The 18,336-nt window shown below is 45.1% G+C and overlaps 1 protein-coding gene across 1 annotated transcript in view; it reads right to left on the bottom strand.

Annotated features, from left to right (window-relative positions):
* Positions 1-12,710, bottom strand: part of LOC120021157 (sterile alpha motif domain-containing protein 9-like) — a 32,598-nt gene extending 19,888 nt beyond the window's left edge. The window contains exons 1-2 of the mRNA XM_038964795.1: positions 12,133-12,710; positions 11,083-11,330 (exon numbers count right to left, since the gene is read on the bottom strand). Of these exons, the coding sequence (XP_038820723.1) occupies positions 11,083-11,330; positions 12,133-12,710 (826 nt within the window). The remainder of the gene's footprint in view (positions 1-11,082; positions 11,331-12,132) is intronic.
* Positions 12,711-18,336: the final 5,626 nt, after the last annotated feature.

The raw sequence follows: 18,336 nt of genomic DNA, 5'->3' as shown, positions 1-18,336 counted from the left end.
AATATCTTACGTTTCTGAGTTGTAACAAGTATAATGATGTTATTTTTAGAGACAATAATAAACGTACCTTCTGTCTGGTCTACCCATACAAACACTGGACTTTTGGAGAAACCTTGACTATTCATTCCAACACACCAACTACAGCTTCTTTTTGTGTATCAAACAGAGATACTGGTCCACGCATGATTTGATTACAAAACATGTGAATAAACAGTAAGTCCGCTACCCAAGAATAGTAAAGCCCCCTTTATTGGCTCAAATAGCCGACCAATCAGCCTGTTACCAAACCTCAGTAAAGTTTTGGAAAAAATGGTGTGTGACCAGATACAATACTATTTTCCAGTAAACAAATTGACAACAGACTTTCAGCATACTTATAGGGAAGGACATTCAACAAGCACAGCACAGATGACTGATGATTGGCTGATGATGATAAAAAGATTGTGGGGGCTGTTTTGTTAGACTTCAGTTCAGCTTTTGACAATATCGATCATAGTCTGCTTATTGAAAAATGTATGTGTTATGGCTTTACACTCCCTGCTATATCGTGGATAGAGAGTTACCTGTCTGACAGAACACAGAGGGTGTTCTTTAAACAGTGCCATTCGTTTTGTTACTAAAGCACCTTATACGACCCACCACTGCGACCTGTATGCCCTAGTCGTCAGACCCACTGGCTCCAGGTCATCTACAAGGCTATGCTAGGTGAAGTGCCGCCTTATCTCAGTTCACTGGTCACGATGGCTACACCCACCCTTAGCACGCGCTCCAGCAGGTGTATCTCACTGATCATCCCTAAAGCCAAAACCTCATTTGGACGCCTTTCCTTCCAGTTCTCTGCTGTCTGCGACTGGAACGAATTGCAAAAATCTCTGAAGTTGGAGACTTTTATCTCCCTCAACAACTTTAAACATCTGCTATCCGAGCAGCTAACCGATCGCTGCAGCTGTACATAGTCCATCGGTATATAGCCCACCCAATTTACCTACCTCACCCCCCATACTGCTTTTATTTATTTACTTTTCTGCTCTTTTGCACACCAGTATCTCTACTTGCACATGATCATCTGATGATTTATCACTCCAGTGTTAATCTGCTAAATTGTAATTATTCGATTTATTGCCTACCTCCTCATGCCTTTTGCACACATTGTATATAGATTATCTTTTTTTCTACCATGTTATTGACTTGTTTATTGTTTACTCCATGTGTAACTCTGTGTTGTTGTCTGTTCACACTGCTATGCTTTATCTTGGCCAGGTCGCAGTTGCAAATGAGAACTTGTTCTCAACTAGCCTACCTGGTTAAATAAAGGTTAAATAAAAATAAAAAAATAAAATAAAAAATGGAAGCCTCTCCAACATAATCCAGGTAGAATCAGGAATTCCCCAGGGCAGCTGTCTAGGCCCCTTACATTTTTTCAATCTTTACTAATGACATGCCACTGGCCTTGAGTAAAGCCAGTGTGTCTATGTATGCGGATGACTCAACACTATACACATCAGCTACTACAGCGAGTGAAATCACTGCAACACTTAACAAAGAGCTGTAGTTAGTTTCAGAATGGGTGACAAGGAATAAGTCAGTCCTAAATATAAAAAAAACTAAAATAATTGTATTTGGGACAAATCATTTGAACAAGTTGAGGTGACTAAACTGCTTGGAGTAAATCTGGATTGTAAACTGTCATGCTCAAAACATGTTGGTTTTGAGTAGCTAAGATGGGGAGAAGTCTGTCCATATTAAAGCGCTGCTCTGCCTTTTTAAGAACACTATCAACAAGGCAGGTCCTACAGGCTCTGGTTTTGTCGCACCTGGACTACTGTTCAGTCGTGTGGTCAGGTGCCACAAAGACGGACCTCGGAAAAATACAATTGGCTCAGGACAGGGCAGAACGACTGACCCTTGGATGTACACGGAGGGTTAACATTAATATGCATGTCAATCTATCATAGCTCAAAGTGGATGAGAGATTGACTTCATCATTACTTGTTTTTGTAAGAAGTGCTGAGAAGCTGAATGCACTGAGGTGTCTGTTTAAACTACTGGCACACAGCTTGGACACCCATGCATACCCCACAAGGCATGTCACCAGAGGTCTCTTTACAATCCCCAAGTCCAGAACAGACTATGGGAGGTGCACAGTCCTACATGGAACTCTATTCCACATCAGGTAACTGATGCAAGCAGTAGAATCAGATTTGTAAAAATCGGATAAAAATTCACCTTATGGAACAGCGGGGAGTGTGAAGAGACACACAGGCACAGACATACACATGATTAGACACACACTCTACTTACACGTACACATAGATGTGGTGGAGTGGTGGCCTAAGGGAACACATTGAATGTGTTGGGTAAGGTTTTATGAAATGTAATGTCATGTAGTATTGTATGTAACTGTCTTATGTTGCTGTACCCCAGGAAAAGTAGCTACTGGCTTGGCAGAACTAATGGGGATCCATAATAAACCCCAGGAAGAGTAGCTGCTGCCTTGGCAGGAACTAATGGGGGTCCATAATAAACCCCAGGAAGAGTAGCTGCTGGCTTGGCAGGAACTAATGAGGATCCATAATAAACCCCAGGAAGAGTAGCTGCTGCCTTGGCAGGAACTAATGGGGATCCATAATAAACCCCAGGAAGGGTAGCTGCTGCTTTGGCAGGAACTAATAGGGATCCATAATAAACCCCAGGAAGGGTAGCTGCTGCCTTGGCAGGAACTAACGGAGCTCCATAATAAGAGTAGCTGCTGGCTTGGCAGGAACTAATGGGGATCTATATTAAATACATAATACATACAAATACATAGGAAACGACACACTCGTAGAAAAAAGGGTTCCCAAAGAGTTATTTTGTTGTCCCCATATGAGAACCCTTTTTGGTTCTAGGTAGAACCCTTTATGGTTCCAGGTAGAACCCTGCTGGGTTCCTTGTAGAATCAACTGTGGAAAATGTAGTTTTTTTGCTCAGTGTGTAGATTGATGAGGAAAACATTGTTTCACTAAATTAGTCAGTCAAACATTCCCTTGTGAGTGTGTGTGTGTGTGTGTGTGTGTGTGTGTGTGTGTGTGTGTGTGTGTGTGTGTGTGTGTGTGTGTGTGTGTGTGTGTGTGTGTGTGTGTGTGTGTGTGTGTGTGTGTGATGTTGGACTGAAGCTACTGACCCGGTAGCTTGGCTATCTCACTCCTCCCAGGCTTTTGGAACGGAGGGTGGACAATGAGTCTTTCGGATGTAAGCAATGTCCCCACGCTCTCTGGCAGCTTTCATAGCTGATAAGTTTTTTCTGGCGCACAGCTTCAGAGAAGTCCTCGTTGAGGAATGTGTTGGTTACTCTCAAGTTCTTGGCTCTCTCTAGAACATCCATCTTGTCCTTGAAACGTAGGAACTTGACCACTACCAGCCTGGGTCTGTCACCTGGGCTCGTTACAGGTATTCCAGACCCGTGGGCGTGGCTTCACCTCAATCTACCTATGATCCATCTGCAGCTTTTCTGTGATAATTTTTCTCACACTTACTCCTCAGACTCCATCCAGGTGTCATATGGACTCTGGTATGCCATCCACAACAATATTATTCCTCCTGGAGTGTCCCTCTAGATAGTCTGTTTTTCCAGTCATCTGTAATAATGATTCACACACAGTGCTGATGCCATCTCGCATGGACTTAAAGTTTGTTGTCATCTTGCTGCAAGTTGTCACGGCCGTCAAAAGAAGTGGACCAAAGCGCAGTGTGGTGAGCGTATATATTCCTCTTTATTAGAAATGACGCCGACAAAAACAATAAACAATACAAAACAACCGTGAAGCTCAAGGGCTATGTGCCACAAACAAAATTAACTTCCCACAAAGAAAGGAGGGAAAAGGGATACCTAAGTATGGTTCCCAATCAGAGACAACGATAGACAGCTGTCCCTGATTGAGAACCATACCCGGCCAAAACATAGAAATACAAAATCATAGAAAAACAAAACATAGAATGCCCACCCCAAATCACACCCTGACCAAACCAAATAGAGACATAAAAAGTCTCTCTAAGGTCAGAGCGTGACACAAGTCTCTTTCAGGACATCCACCTCTTCTGTTGTTCTTTACAACTTTACATACTTTAAATACTTTACATACTTTAAATCCTGTTATGGATTAAAGAAAATTATACCTACACCATGAAGAAGGCTGTAAAGACGAAAGTGTCTGTGTACGCCATCCCTTGATGCAGTAAAACATTTAAAACATTGAATAATGAAATTAGCTTTTATGAGACATCCTTTTTTTAGTGTGAACCCATTACACCTCTTAGTCAGTCTGAATTCACAGGGTTTTATGCACCAGCCAAGCTTCTGGGAGAACGCTTTTAATTTAGGACATCCACCTCTCCCTGGGAAAAACTGCAAGCTGTTATTAAGGTCTTGGACGTCTCAGATCGTCCTTTCATTTGTTAGTTGAGTATTTGGACAAAGCTCTTGAAGCGATTTTCTTGTTGCTGTAACAATTGCTTGAAGACATATTTCTGTTGATTTAAAAGATCCTTCACCTGTAATAGCGAAACACTGTCCTCTCCATTACTCCAACCTTCAATAACTTTGGGCAAAATGTCGGTATCAACGTTGGCTAACGCTGGTACGCCATGCAATTCCAGCCAGCACAGCTCGTAGGGCCGATAGAAACAGCAACAAACAGCAGGGATTTAAACAGCTGGGGATGGAACCAGGGGAGGATATGGGCCTCCTTCCAGACCCTGGGGATGGAACCAGGGGAGGATATGGGCCTCCTTCTAGACCCTGGGGATGGAACCAGGGGAGGATATGGGCCTCCTTCCAGACCCTGGGGATGGAACCAGGGGAGGATATGGGCCTCCTTCTAGACCCTGGGGATGGAACCAGGGGAGGATATGGGCCTCCTTCCAGACCCTGGGGATGGAACCAGGGGAGGATATGGGCCTCCTTCCAGACCCTGGGGATGGAACCAGAGGGAGGATATGGGCCTCCTTCTAGACCCTGGGGATGGAACCAGAGGGAGGATATGGGCCTCCTTCTAGACCCTGGGGATGGAACCAGGGGAGGATATGGGCCTCCTTCCAGACCCTAGGGATGGAACCAGAAACCACCGTTAGGTAAAAAATGGTTTCTGCTATCAGGGGAGTAGCAAGCTGTAGCAAGAAAGGATTGAGTAAATTTGCACAGTGGATTCTTTTTTTTTACATCAATCTTAGGGCTCTATTCAATCCGTGTCACAGAAGTTCAGCTTTACAACATGATTGAAATTTAAAGGAAATGTTCCCGCTTTAGCAGAGATTGCAATCACGGTAAAACGCTGCATACAGTACGTCGGCTCAATGGGAAATCACCTTTACATTTCTATTGTGGATTCTGTAACGCTTCAGCTTTACAGACTGAGTAGAGGCCTTAAGCAAGGCATCTAGCACATCACAACTACAACATTGTTGAAATGAAAACAAAAGATTCACTGATCTTCCATCGAGCCAACTAGAGTCTGAGAGAGGGAAGCGTGGAGAGGGAAGAGCGGAGAGGGAAGAGCGGAGAGGTAAGAGCGGAGAGGGAAGAGCGGAGAGGGAAGAGCGGAGAGGGAAGAGCGGAGAGGTAAGAGCGGAGAGGGAAGAGCGGAGAGGGAAGAGCGGAGAGGCAAGAGCGGAGAGGCAAGAGCGGAGAGGCAAGAGCGGAGAGGGAAGAGCGGAGAGGTAAGAGCGGAGAGGGAAGAGCGGAGAGGGAAGAGCGGAGAGGTAAGAGCGGAGAGGGAAGAGCGGAGAGGGAAGAGCGGAGAGGGAAGAGCGGAGAGGTAAGAGCGGAGAGGGAAGAGCGGAGAGGGAAGAGCGGAGAGGGAAGAGCGGAGAGGGAAGAGCGGAGAGGGAAGAGCGGAGAGGTAAGAGCGGAGAGGGAAGAGCGGAGAGGGAAGAGCGGAGAGGGAAGAGCGGAGAGGGAAGAGCGGAGAGGGAAGAGCGGAGAGGGAAGAGCGGAGAGGGAAGAGCGGAGAGGGAAGAGCGGAGAGGGAAAAGCGGAGAGGGAAGAGCGGAGAGGGAAGAGCAGTCGACTGGCTGACCAGGGTCAATTAAACTAGAATTGAATTTAAATAAAAGCTTGCCTATACAAAATGCTGATTAAAAGCATCACTTATCACATTTTTCTCAGTAATGATGCCAGAGTCTGACTCAATTTGTTTAGGCAGGGAAGGTTGAGTTGAATAGTTGAGGTCTGTCTTTGGTTGTCTCTTTTAAGAGGAACCCAAAGGCAAGAGTCGAGAGAGAGTACATGTCATAACACTGCTTGACCAATCATAGCCGAGCATGCCATCCTTAGGGGCTGCTCGGTAATTCCCATGATTCCTTTCGAGGCCAAGCTGGTCCTGTGGGCCACTGGATGAATGTGTTTCGTCTATGCAAGGATTGAACGACTGAAGCATGGAGATAAGAGCGTTGGCCTCGGCCGGCTGTTGTCACTAATCCGTACGCACGTACACACACACACACACACATAGGCCGGCTGTTGTCACTAATCCCAGAAGACGAGGGAAGTGGTTGAAGATGCTGATTCCATGTTGCTCCCTGATATCCCAGCCTGCTCTAATTCCAGGCTGTGTGTGTGTCAGTGCCTTTGTGAAGACTTGAGTCAATGCTGTCCATGTTAAAAAGGGGAAAGGACAAATGCCTTTTTCAAACCTCTCGGACGATTCACAATTTAGCTGTAGCCCTTAACTAAACTCTGAAAAATCTGAATAACTTCACAGATCTTCATTGTAAAGTGTTTAAACACTGTTTCCCATGCTTGTTCAATGAAGCATATAAATTAATGAACATGCATCTGTGGAACGGTTGTTAAGACACTAACAGCTTACAGACAGTAGGCAATTAAGTTCACAGTTATGAAAACTTAGGACACTAAAGAGGCCTTTCTACTGACTCTGAAAAACAGAAAGATGCTTCGGGTCCCTGCTCATCTGCATGAACGTGCCTTAGGGATGCTGCAAGGAGGCATGAGGACTGCAGATGTGGCCAGGGCAATAAATTGCATTGTCCGTGCTGTGAGACGCCTATGACAGCGCTACAGGGAGACAGGAAGGACAGCTGATCGTCCTCGCAGTGGCAGACCACGTGTAACAACACCTGCACAGGATCGGTACATCGAACATCACACCTGCGGGACAGGTACAGGATGGCAACAACAACTGCCCGAGGTACACCAGGAACGCACAATCGCTCCATCAGTGCTCAGACTGTCCGCAATAGGCTGAGAGAGGCTGAACTGAGGGCTTGTAGGCCTGTTGTAAGGCAGGTTCTCACCAGACATCACTGGCAACAACATCACCTATGGGCACAAACTCACCGTCGCTGGACCAGACAGGACTGGCAAAAAGTGCTCTTCATTTACGAGTCACGGTTTTGTCTCATCAGGGGTGATGGTCGGATTCGAGTTTATCGTCGAAGGAATGAGCGTTACACCGAGGCCTGTACTCTGGAGCGGGATCGATTTGGAGGTGGAGGTCTGGAGCGGGATCGATTTGGAGGTGGAGACCGTCATGGTCTGGGGCGGTGTGTCACAGCATCATCGGACTGAGCTTGTTGTCATTGCAGGCAATCTCAACACTGTGCGTTACAGGGAAGACATCCTCCTTCCTCATGTGGTACCCTTCCTGCAGGCTCATCCTGTCACGACCCTCCAGCATGACAATGCCACCAGGCATAATGCTCGTTCTGTGCGGGATTTCCTGCAAGACAGGAATGTCAGTGTTCTGCCATGGCCAGCGAAGAGCCCGGATCTCAATCCCATTGGCCACATCTGGGACCTGTTGGATCGGAGGGAGAGGGCTAGAGCCATTCCCCCCAGAAATGTCCAGGAACTTGCAAGTGCCTTGGAACTGGCAAATCTGGTGCAGTCCATGAAGAGGAGATGCACTGCAGTACTTAATGCAGCTGGTGGCCACACCAGATACTGACTGTTACTTTTGATTTTGACCTCCTCTTTGTTCAGGGACAGACTATTCCATTTCTGTCAGTCACATGTCTGTGGAACTTTTTCAGTTTATGTCTCAGTTGTTGAATCTTTTGTTCATACAAATATTTACACATGTTAAGTTTGCTGAAAATAAACACAGTTGACAGTAAGAGGACATTTCTTTTTTTGCCTGTCTACCCAGAATCCTTGCTCCGGCCAAATGCTTCTCCACGCCCATGGACGTTAGTCTCTTCTCCATAGTGAGTCTGGATCTGAGTACATCCCCGACCCTTCAGCGAACACATTCAGGGCCGTCTGGCCCTGAAACCAATGTTTTGGCTCAGAGCCAGATCACAAGTGGGAAAAACGACGGTTTGAAAATTCATCAGTGGCTTTTATACTCTGATTGGTTAAAGACGATCCGGTCTCTGATGACTTTGTTTGGTACGACACTCCTCGTGTCCCTCGTCACCACAAACGACTTCAAATATGGCAGTCTCAGACAAAAGTAAGTAGCGAACGACAGAGCAGCGGATGAATTTACTGTGAGTCGTCAGGCTAGTGAACTAGCACACTTGATTCTACATGTCAAGCTCCTGACGATTAGTTGACAAAGTTGAATCAGGTGTGCTAGTTCTGGAATAGTTCAAATTACACGGAATGGCTGTCGGTCCCCAAGGAGAGGTTTGAAAAAGGCTGCCGCAGGACATCCAGTAATGTATGGTATACGAGACAGGAGGCTATGCATATTTCATACATGTTAGAACAAAGGCTGAGCCAACTATGGGAGCAATGCCGTGCTAATTGAAAGAACATAAAAACACACAGGGGAGTAACACCTCATCTCCTCTAATACTGTGATATTCTCATCTCCTCTAATACTGTGGTATTCTCATCTCCTCTAATACTGTGGTATTCTCATCTCCTCTAATACTGTGGTATTCTCATCTCCTCTAATACTGTGGTATTCTCATCTCCTCTAATACTGTGATATTCTCATCTCTCTCTCCTCTGTCTCCTCTAATACTGTGATATTCTCATTTATCTCTCCTCTGTCTGCTCTCTTGGCTTCTACCTGTCTCTCTCTCTCCTCTCTCTCACTACTCTGTCTGCTCTCTTGGCTTCTACCTGTCTCTCTCTCTCCTCTGTCAGCTTTCTTGGCTTCTACCTCTCTCTCTCTCTCTCTCCTCTGTCTGCTCTCTTGGCTTCTACCTGTCTCTCTCTCTCTCTACTCTGTCTACTCTCTCGCCTCCCTGTCTGTCTCTCTCTCTCTACTCTGTCTACTCTCTTGGCTTCTACCTGTCTCTCTCTCTCCTCTCTCTGCTCTCTTGGCTTCTACCTGTCTCTCTCTCTTACTACTCTGTCTGCTCTCTTGGCTTCTACCTGTCTCTCTCTCTCCTCTCTCTCACTACTCTGTCTGCTCTCTTGGCTTCTACCTCTTGGCTTCTACCTGTCTCTCTCTCTCCTCTGTCTGCTCTCATGGCTTCTATTTGTCTCTCTTCTCTTTTTCTCTGTCTTTCTATCTTGTCCCTTCACTGGCTTAATCCTGGCCTCTCTCTCTCGCTCTTTCTCAGCCACTGAAGCGGCTTAGCAGGATATATCTTTCCAGAATTCCAATGAGATATGACCACAGATACTAAGCTTACACACACTACCACCACATTGAACTAGTGAGGATGAGGCAGGCGAAGCGAAAGGTTTTACTCCACCCAAAATCTGTCCATGAAAATAAGCCCACGGAGTGAGGAATTTTTGTATGGTGGTCAACGAGTGTTGAATTTGGTCAACAAAAAATAGATTTGCTAATTTGCTATGTGAGGCTTATTTGATCTAATATAAGTTTTGTAATGATTATGTTGTTACGAATATACTGATATAAATGATAAAAATGAACGCACGTGGCATTTCGGCAACATAGATTTTTTTTAACCTTATATCAGAGTTGTGCCTGGTGTCATAGAGATAGATAGAGGACATCATAGATAAACCTGGTTTTAGCATGGACGTCGCCATTGAGGGCTTCCGTCAACTGGATGGGATCCTATGAGTTGGGAGCAATCAGCCAATGAAGAAGAAGAAATTGACCACTTTAAAATGGAGATAGCCTCAATGACGCTTGCCCATGCTGTCACAGAAGCTATAATGGTACAGATACAAATATGAGAGCTCTATCTATCTCTATGACCTGTTGTTCACACATGGATCTGCCCTTCCATTGGTCAGAATGGTCCCACCTGATCTCGCTTCCTTCCGCCTGCCTTCCATCTTTGAGGACATGTATTTCCATTGTTAGAGTTGTCCCAAAGAATTAGGAATTAGAATACCAGAATGGACATTAATCTTCTTATGATGGGATAAATGTCAGCCATTTTGGTCAGGGAGTTGGTCAACTGTTGGTTTGCCAGTTCTTTGATAAGATATTGTGTAAAATAATGATTTTTTAAGAATTTATCTGCACTGTGTGTTTGTTAGCTAGCTAGCCAGACCGTTTTAGAGGAATGATTCCATACATGTTTCAAATTAACTGACAAAATGGCAACATTCCAAAATGGCAACATTCCATTCAGACAAGGCAGTGAATCCACAGACAAACACTGGCTGAAATCAGTACATGATGGGACTTAGACAAGTTGTCAATGCAACAAGTACTGCTATTGTCTCATACTGTATCATAGCAGTCTCAGCTTTCAAAGATGTCTTTGTTGTTGAGACATTTATGGTCTGTTTACATATATTTTAGAGGTTATATACACAGACAAATTGCATAAAACTCGTTTAAACTGTATTTATAAACTGTTACATTTTAGGTTGGCAATAATTCTATTACACAATTTGTGAGATATCATATACCTTTGTTTTAGTTTTCTGTTAAATCAGGATTCTGCCTCTACTGCCATTCATTCCAATTAGACTGGTTTGGATTTCTCCCTGACCAATATGGCTGCCATTTTCACCCCATTCTGGAACTTTAAGGGTTTATGACACAGCCCCTCTAGTAATTTAATAGGATCTATATGGAGCGGTAACTCTAATATCTTGTCAATATAATAGAAAATCTTTGGTTGAACCCAATCAGTTAAATGAAATATTATAACATCAGCAACACTACAATTCACCACATAGAGATCCTATTAAATTACCATCTGAACCCAGATCCTCTGGTAGGCCCCTTGACCATCTGAACCCAGATCCTCTGGTAGGCCCCTTGACCATCTGAACCCAGATCCTCTGGTAGGCCCCTTGACCATCTGAACCCAGATCCTCTGGTAGGCCCAGTGACCATCTGAACCCAGATCCTCTGGTAGGCCCCTTGACCATCTGAACCCAGATCCTCTGGTAGGCCCCTTGACCATCTGAACCCAGATCCTCTGGTAGACCCCGTGACGATCTGAAAGGGAAGAAGGAAATATATTAGGTGAAGAAGTAAGAAGAAGAGAAAGTGTCCTCCAAAGTCTGGATTTCTTTGAATGAATAATTTAAAAGGAAGAGGATTCAGGGATTCTTAAATTGCCAAACCCCTACTCTTCATACATACATTATTCATAGAGCTAGGGGCTAGAGTGTTCAGAAGGGGGGACACACATAAAACACACACACAAACTCATGCACAAACTCAAACACAAATGCATGCACGTACACTCACAATGACATGCATACAATTGCACATGCACACACACAAACACACGCACACACACGCACACACACACACACACACACACACACACACACACACACACACACACACACACACACACATGTAGGACAGATACAGTATCATTTGAATATTTAATGAGGAATAAAAAAATACCTTAAGTAAACAGTTAAAGTTTCATCAAAGGTTGTCTCATCATTATGGTTAGAGCCATAATAACGTGTACGATATCTTAAAGCAGGATATCGTCAGGCACTGTCATTAAATTGAGCCTCTCTCTCAATTCAATTCAATTCAATTCAATTGACTTTATTGACATGGCAAGTTCATTATTACTTACATTGTCAACGTCTCTCTCTCTCTGTCACTGACCAGGGTCGTTGTGGAACCGGCAGGGGAAGGAGCTTTCCAGAAGGGAGGTGTTTTTGACTGGGCACAGATGGAGCAGGAAGAGACGTATAAGAAAGTGTGAATTGGAACCTGGCTCTGGTTTAGCCTCCACACCAGGAAAGGGTGTTTGGACAACTCCAGCCAGTGCCTCCACACCAGGAAAGGGTGTTTGGACAACTCCAGCCAGTGCCTCCACACCGGGAAAGGGTGTTTGGACAACTCCAGCCAGTGCCTCCACACCTGGAAAGGGTGTTTGGACAACTCCAGCCAGTGCCTCCCCACCGGGAAAGGGTGTTTGGACAACTCCAGCCAGTGCCTCCCCACCAGGAAAGGGTGTTTGGACAACTCCAGCCAGTGCCTCCACACCAGGAAAGGGTGTTTGGACAACTCCAGCCAGTGCCTCCACACCGGGAAAGGGTGTTTGGACAACTCCAGCCAGTGCCTCCACACCTTCTGAGCCTTCTTGACCAAAAAGAGTTCACGGTCCCCTATGTAGTAGTTCCTTTGGGCGGGGCTCAGCTGCTTGGAGTAGAAGGCGCAGGGCCGCAGTTTTGGGGGGTTCCGGTGCGCTGGGACAGCACTGCCCCGACTCCTACTTCGGAGGCATCCACCTCGCCGATGAAGGGAAGTGAGGGGTCCAGAAATCGCTGGACTGGTTTCACGGAGTTGGGGATGGGCCATGACCTGACTGCGCTGATGCGAGGCTCCTCCATCTCCATAGATCATGTTACAACAATCTTCGCAGCACAACGTGCTGGGCACGTATAAACCACTACGCCCCGTCCCAGCATGTCCCGAAACACCATGTTAACCTGTTTGGCGTGCAAGCCCGACGTCGGTACACTTATGACAACAGCCAGCTCAAAGTGCAGGGCGCGAAATTCAAAAGATATTTTTTTTAAATAATTTTTTAAATATTTAACTTTCACACATTAACAAGTCCAATACAGCATATGAAAGGTACACATCTTCTGAATCCAGCCAACATGTCCGATTTTTAAAATGTTTTACAGGGAAGACACAATATGTAAATCTATTAGCTAACCACGTTAGCAAAAGACACCACTTTTCTTACTCCATCAGTTTTTTACTCCATCAGTAGCTATCACAAATTCGACAAAATAAAGATATAAATAGCCACTAACCAAGAAACAACTTCATCAGATGACAGTCTGATAACATATTTATTGTATAGCATATGTTTTGTTAGAAAAATGTGCATATTTCAGGTATAAATCATAGTTTACATTGCAGCTACAGTCAGAAATTGCACCGAAAGCAGACAGAAAAATTACAGACACCAACGCCAAATAACTAAATACTCATCATAAAACATTTCTGAAAAATACATAGTGTACAGCAATTGAAAGACAGGCATCTTGTGATTCCAGACAATATTTCCGATTTATCAAGTGTTTTACAGGAAAACACAATATAGCGTTATATTAGCTTAGCACAATAGCAAACATAACAACAGCATTGATTCAAGGCAAAAATAGCGATAACGTAGAAACCACCAAAATATATTAATTTTTTTCACTAACCTTCTCAGAATTCTTCAGATGACAGTCCTGTAACATCATATTACACAATGCATATAGAGTTTGTTCGAAAATGTGCATATTTAGCGGCACAAATCGTGCTTATACAATGAATGTGTCCAAATACTCAAGCAATCTGTCCGGCGCCATCTTGGAAAGGCCCCTATTCTTATCGAAAACTATTCATAAACTTGACTAAAAAAATACAGGTTGGACAGCAATTGAAAGACAAATTAGTTCTTAATGCAATCGCTGAATTACATTTTTAAAATTAACGTTACTGCGCAATGCAGGGTGCGATAAAGCAAGGCTACACTGCAAGTAATGGCGTCTTATGCATTTTACTTTTTCCAACAGAACAATGAATTATCAGCATAAATAGTTCTTACTTTTGGATGAACTCCCATCAGAATCTTGGGAAAGGTGTCCTTTGTCCAAAAGAATCGTTGCTAGGTTGGAGAACGTCGTCTTCAACGTTGCAATTAGCAGTAAACAATAGCCATGTGGGCCAGAGATACCCAACTTCCTACAACGTCACGAAAATAAATACCCGAAAATTGCAATATACTGACATAAACTGATATAATTCGGTTTAAAATAACAACATTACGATGTCTTTAACACCTATATCGAATAAAAACAGTGCCGGATATAACTAGGAGCTAAAACAAGAGCTTCTAACATGACATGCCAAGACCCTCCCTGCGTCAGAGCGAAGAGTGGAAAGATGGGACATTTCGGTTCCAAGCAATTTATAACCTTTGGGAACTACGTAGAAACTCCATTTCAAGTCTCCCTATTCGCTGACACCCAGGGGAAGGCGTATGCAGTGCATCTCAACCAATAGAGGACAGGCAAATTAATACACAGGTCTCAGAACAGCCAGCAAAATTCTGCATTCTGACATACACATAGGAAAATTGCCAATTGCCTAAAAGTCGAGTTCTGTTTCACCCACAGATATAATTCAAACGGTTTTAGAAACTAGAGAGTGTTTTCTATCCAATAGTAATAATAATATGCATATTGTACGAGCAAGAATTGAGTACGAGGCCTTTTTGAAATGGGCACCTTTTATCTGGCTACTCAATACTGCCCCTTGAGCCCAAAGAGGTTAATGAAGGCCTGGAAGACTGAAGGAGCATTAGACAGGCCAAAAGGCATTAAGAGACACTCGTAATGGCCCGTGGTCATAGAAAAAGACGTTTTCCATTCGTCGCCTGCACAAATGCGCACCAGATTGTAGGCGCACCTCATGTCCAGTTTCGTGAAGTACTGCGCCCCGTGTATTTGTTCGATGATTTGTGGGATGATGGGTAAAGGATAGCTGAATTTAACGGTGGCTTTATTTAGAGTTCAATAATCAATGCAGGGGCACTAGTTTATTACTAGAACAGGGGGCAGGCAAAACGACAGGTCAAGGGCAGGCAGAGGTCAGTAATTCAGATCAGAGTCCATAAGGTACAGAGCGGCAGGCAGTCTCGGGGTCAGGGCAGGCAGAGGTCAATAATCCAGGGTGGTGTGACAAGGTACACAACGGCAGGCAGTCTCGGGGTCAGGGCAGGTAGAGGTCAATAATCCAGGGTGGTGTGACAAGGTACACAACGGCAGGAAGTCTCGGGGTCAGGGCAGGTAGAAATGGTCAAAACTGGGAAAACTAGAAAAAGACAGGAGCAAGGGGAAAAACACCGGTAGGCTTGATGAACAAAACAAACTGGCAACAGACAAACAGCGAACACAGGTATAAATACACTAGGGATAATGGGGAAGATGGGGCGACACCTGGAGGTGTGTAGAGACGAGCACAAAGACAGGTGAAACAGATCAGGATGTGACAATGCCACCATCTACCACTAACGGGTGCGGCATAAGCTCAATACTTTTAAAAGAAGAACCACTGTATCAAATAAAAATACTTTTCCTATTAATTACTTTAATTTATAAACTTCCTTTGTTGTGTTTTTGGAGGTTTAAGATATCCATATTTTCATTGGTGGAATATTTAACAGACTGAACAGTCATGTACCAATGAGATGAATTAGTTCCCGTTGCAGTTGTGTGTGGTGCAGTTACCATTCGACCTTGGTATGGAATAACTGATAACTGACGAAATACCTCAGCCTTAGGAAACCAATGGAGAAAGAAGTCACACTTCCTGATTTTGCACTCATCTTTATTTGACTTGCTGTAATACAGAGATAAAGACTGTATAAAAGACATACATTCAATATAACAATGTCTTCATTGTCTTAATTGAAAATAAAAGAATAGTCTTTCTTTATTCATACATTCAATAAGGATAGAACAATACCAGTATTAATAACCAGCAGGCTCTGACAATGTCCATAATGACTACAGAGAGAGTCCTAACACTTCAAGACCCTATGGTCAGATTACTTTTCATAAAGACATCATGGTAAGTAATGGAATCCAAATTTCTGGGTGTTTGGGGAGTGTTTGGAGCTGTCAGTGACTTGAGGGGGCCAGGTGTAATTGGTAGAGTGGCATTGGGTGGGATTGGGACAGGGTTGTCCTCAGTCGCGGTCCAAGAGCCTCAGGCCCTCCGGAAGGGGAGACAGAGAGAGAGAAAAGATGAGGGTTAGCGAGATCATGGATAAGACCATAGTACACCACATACACTGGGGGGCTAAGAACACAGTACACCACATACACTGGGGGGCTAAGACCATAGTACACCACATACACTGGGGGGCTAAGACCACAGTACACCACATACACTGGGGGGCTAAGACCATAGTACACCACATACACTGGGGGGCTAAGACCATAGTACACCACATACACTGGAGGGGGGCTAAGACCATAGTACACCACATACACTGGGGGGCTAAGACCATAGTACACCACATACACTGGGGGGCTAAGACCATAGTACACCACATACACTGGGGGGCTAAGACCATAGTACACCACATACACTGGGGGGCTAAGACCATAGTATACCACATACACTGGGGGCTAAGACCATAGTACACCACATACACTGGGGGGCTAAGACCATAGTACACCACATACACTGGGGGGATAAGACCATAGTACACCACATACACTGGGGGGATAAGACCATAGTACACCACATACACTGGGGGGCTAAGACCATAGTACACCACATACACTGGGGGGCTAAGACCATAGTACACCACATACACTGGGGGCTAAGACCATAGTACACCACATACACTGGGGGGCTAAGACCATAGTACACCACATACACTGGGGGGCTAAGACCATAGTACACCACATACACTGGGGGGCTAAGACCATAGTACACCACATACACTGGGGGGTTAAGACCATAGTACACCACATACACTGGGGGGCTAAGACCATAGTACACCACATACACTGGGGGGCTAAGACCATAGTACACCACATAGACTGGGGGGGGCTAAGACCATAGTACACCACATACACTGGGGGGCTAAGACCATAGTACACCACATACACTGGGGGGCTAAGACCATAGTACACCACATACACTGGGGGGCTAAGACCATAGTACACCACATACACTGGGGGCTAAGACCATAGTACACCACATACACTGGGGGGATAAGACCATAGTACACCACATACACTGGGGGGCTAAGACCATAGTACACCACATACACTGGGGGGCTAAGACCATAGTACACCACATACACTGGGGGGGCTAAGACCATAGTACACCACATACACTGGGGGGCTAAGACCATAGTACACCACATACACTGGGGGGCTAAGACCATAGTACACCACATACACTGGGGGGCTAAGACCATAGTACACCACATACACTGGGGGGCTAAGACCATAGTACACCACATACACTGGGGGGCTAAGACCATAGTACACCACATACACTGGGGGGCTAAGACCATAGTACACCACATACACTGGGGGGATAAGACCATAGTACACCACATACACTGGGGGGCTAAGACCACAGTACACCACATACACTGGGGGGCTAAGACCGTAGTACACCACATACACTGGGGGGCTAAGACCATAGTACACCACATACACTGGGGGGCTAAGACCATAGTACACCACATACACTGGGGGGCTAAGACCATAGTACACCACATACACTGGGGGGCTAAGACCATAGTACACCACATACACTGGGGGGCTAAGACCATAGTACACCACATACACTGGGGGGCTAAGACCATAGTACACCACATACACTGGGGGGATAAGACCATAGTACACCACATACACTGGGGGGCTAAGACCATAGTACACCACATACACTGGGGGTTTAAGACCGTAGTACACCACATACACTGCGGGGCTAAGACCATAGTACACCACATACACTGGGGGGGCTAAGACCATAGTACACCACATACACTGGGGGGCTAAGACCATAGTACACCACATACACTGGGGGGCTAAGACCACAGTACACCACATACACTGGGGGGCTAAGACCATAGTACACCACATACACTGGGGGGTTAAGACTGTAGTACACCACATACACTGGGGGGCTAAGACCATAGTACACCACATACACTGGGGGGGCTAAGACCATAGTACACCACATACACTGGGGGGTTAAGACCGTAGTACACCACATACACTGGGGGGCTAAGACCATAGTACACCACATACACTGGGGGGCTAAGACCACAGTACACCATATACACTGGGGGGCTAAGACCATAGTACACCACATACACTGGGGGGTTAAGACCATAGTACACCACATACACTGGGGGGGCTAAGACCATAGTACACCACATACACTGGGGGGCTAAGACCATAGTACACCACATACACTGGGGGGCTAAGACCGTAGT

The sequence above is a fragment of the Salvelinus namaycush genome, chromosome 26 (assembly GCF_016432855.1).
Source record: "Salvelinus namaycush isolate Seneca chromosome 26, SaNama_1.0, whole genome shotgun sequence".
Classification (NCBI taxonomy): Eukaryota; Metazoa; Chordata; class Actinopteri; order Salmoniformes; family Salmonidae; genus Salvelinus; species Salvelinus namaycush.
This window is presented reverse-complemented; position numbering and strand designations above follow the sequence as displayed.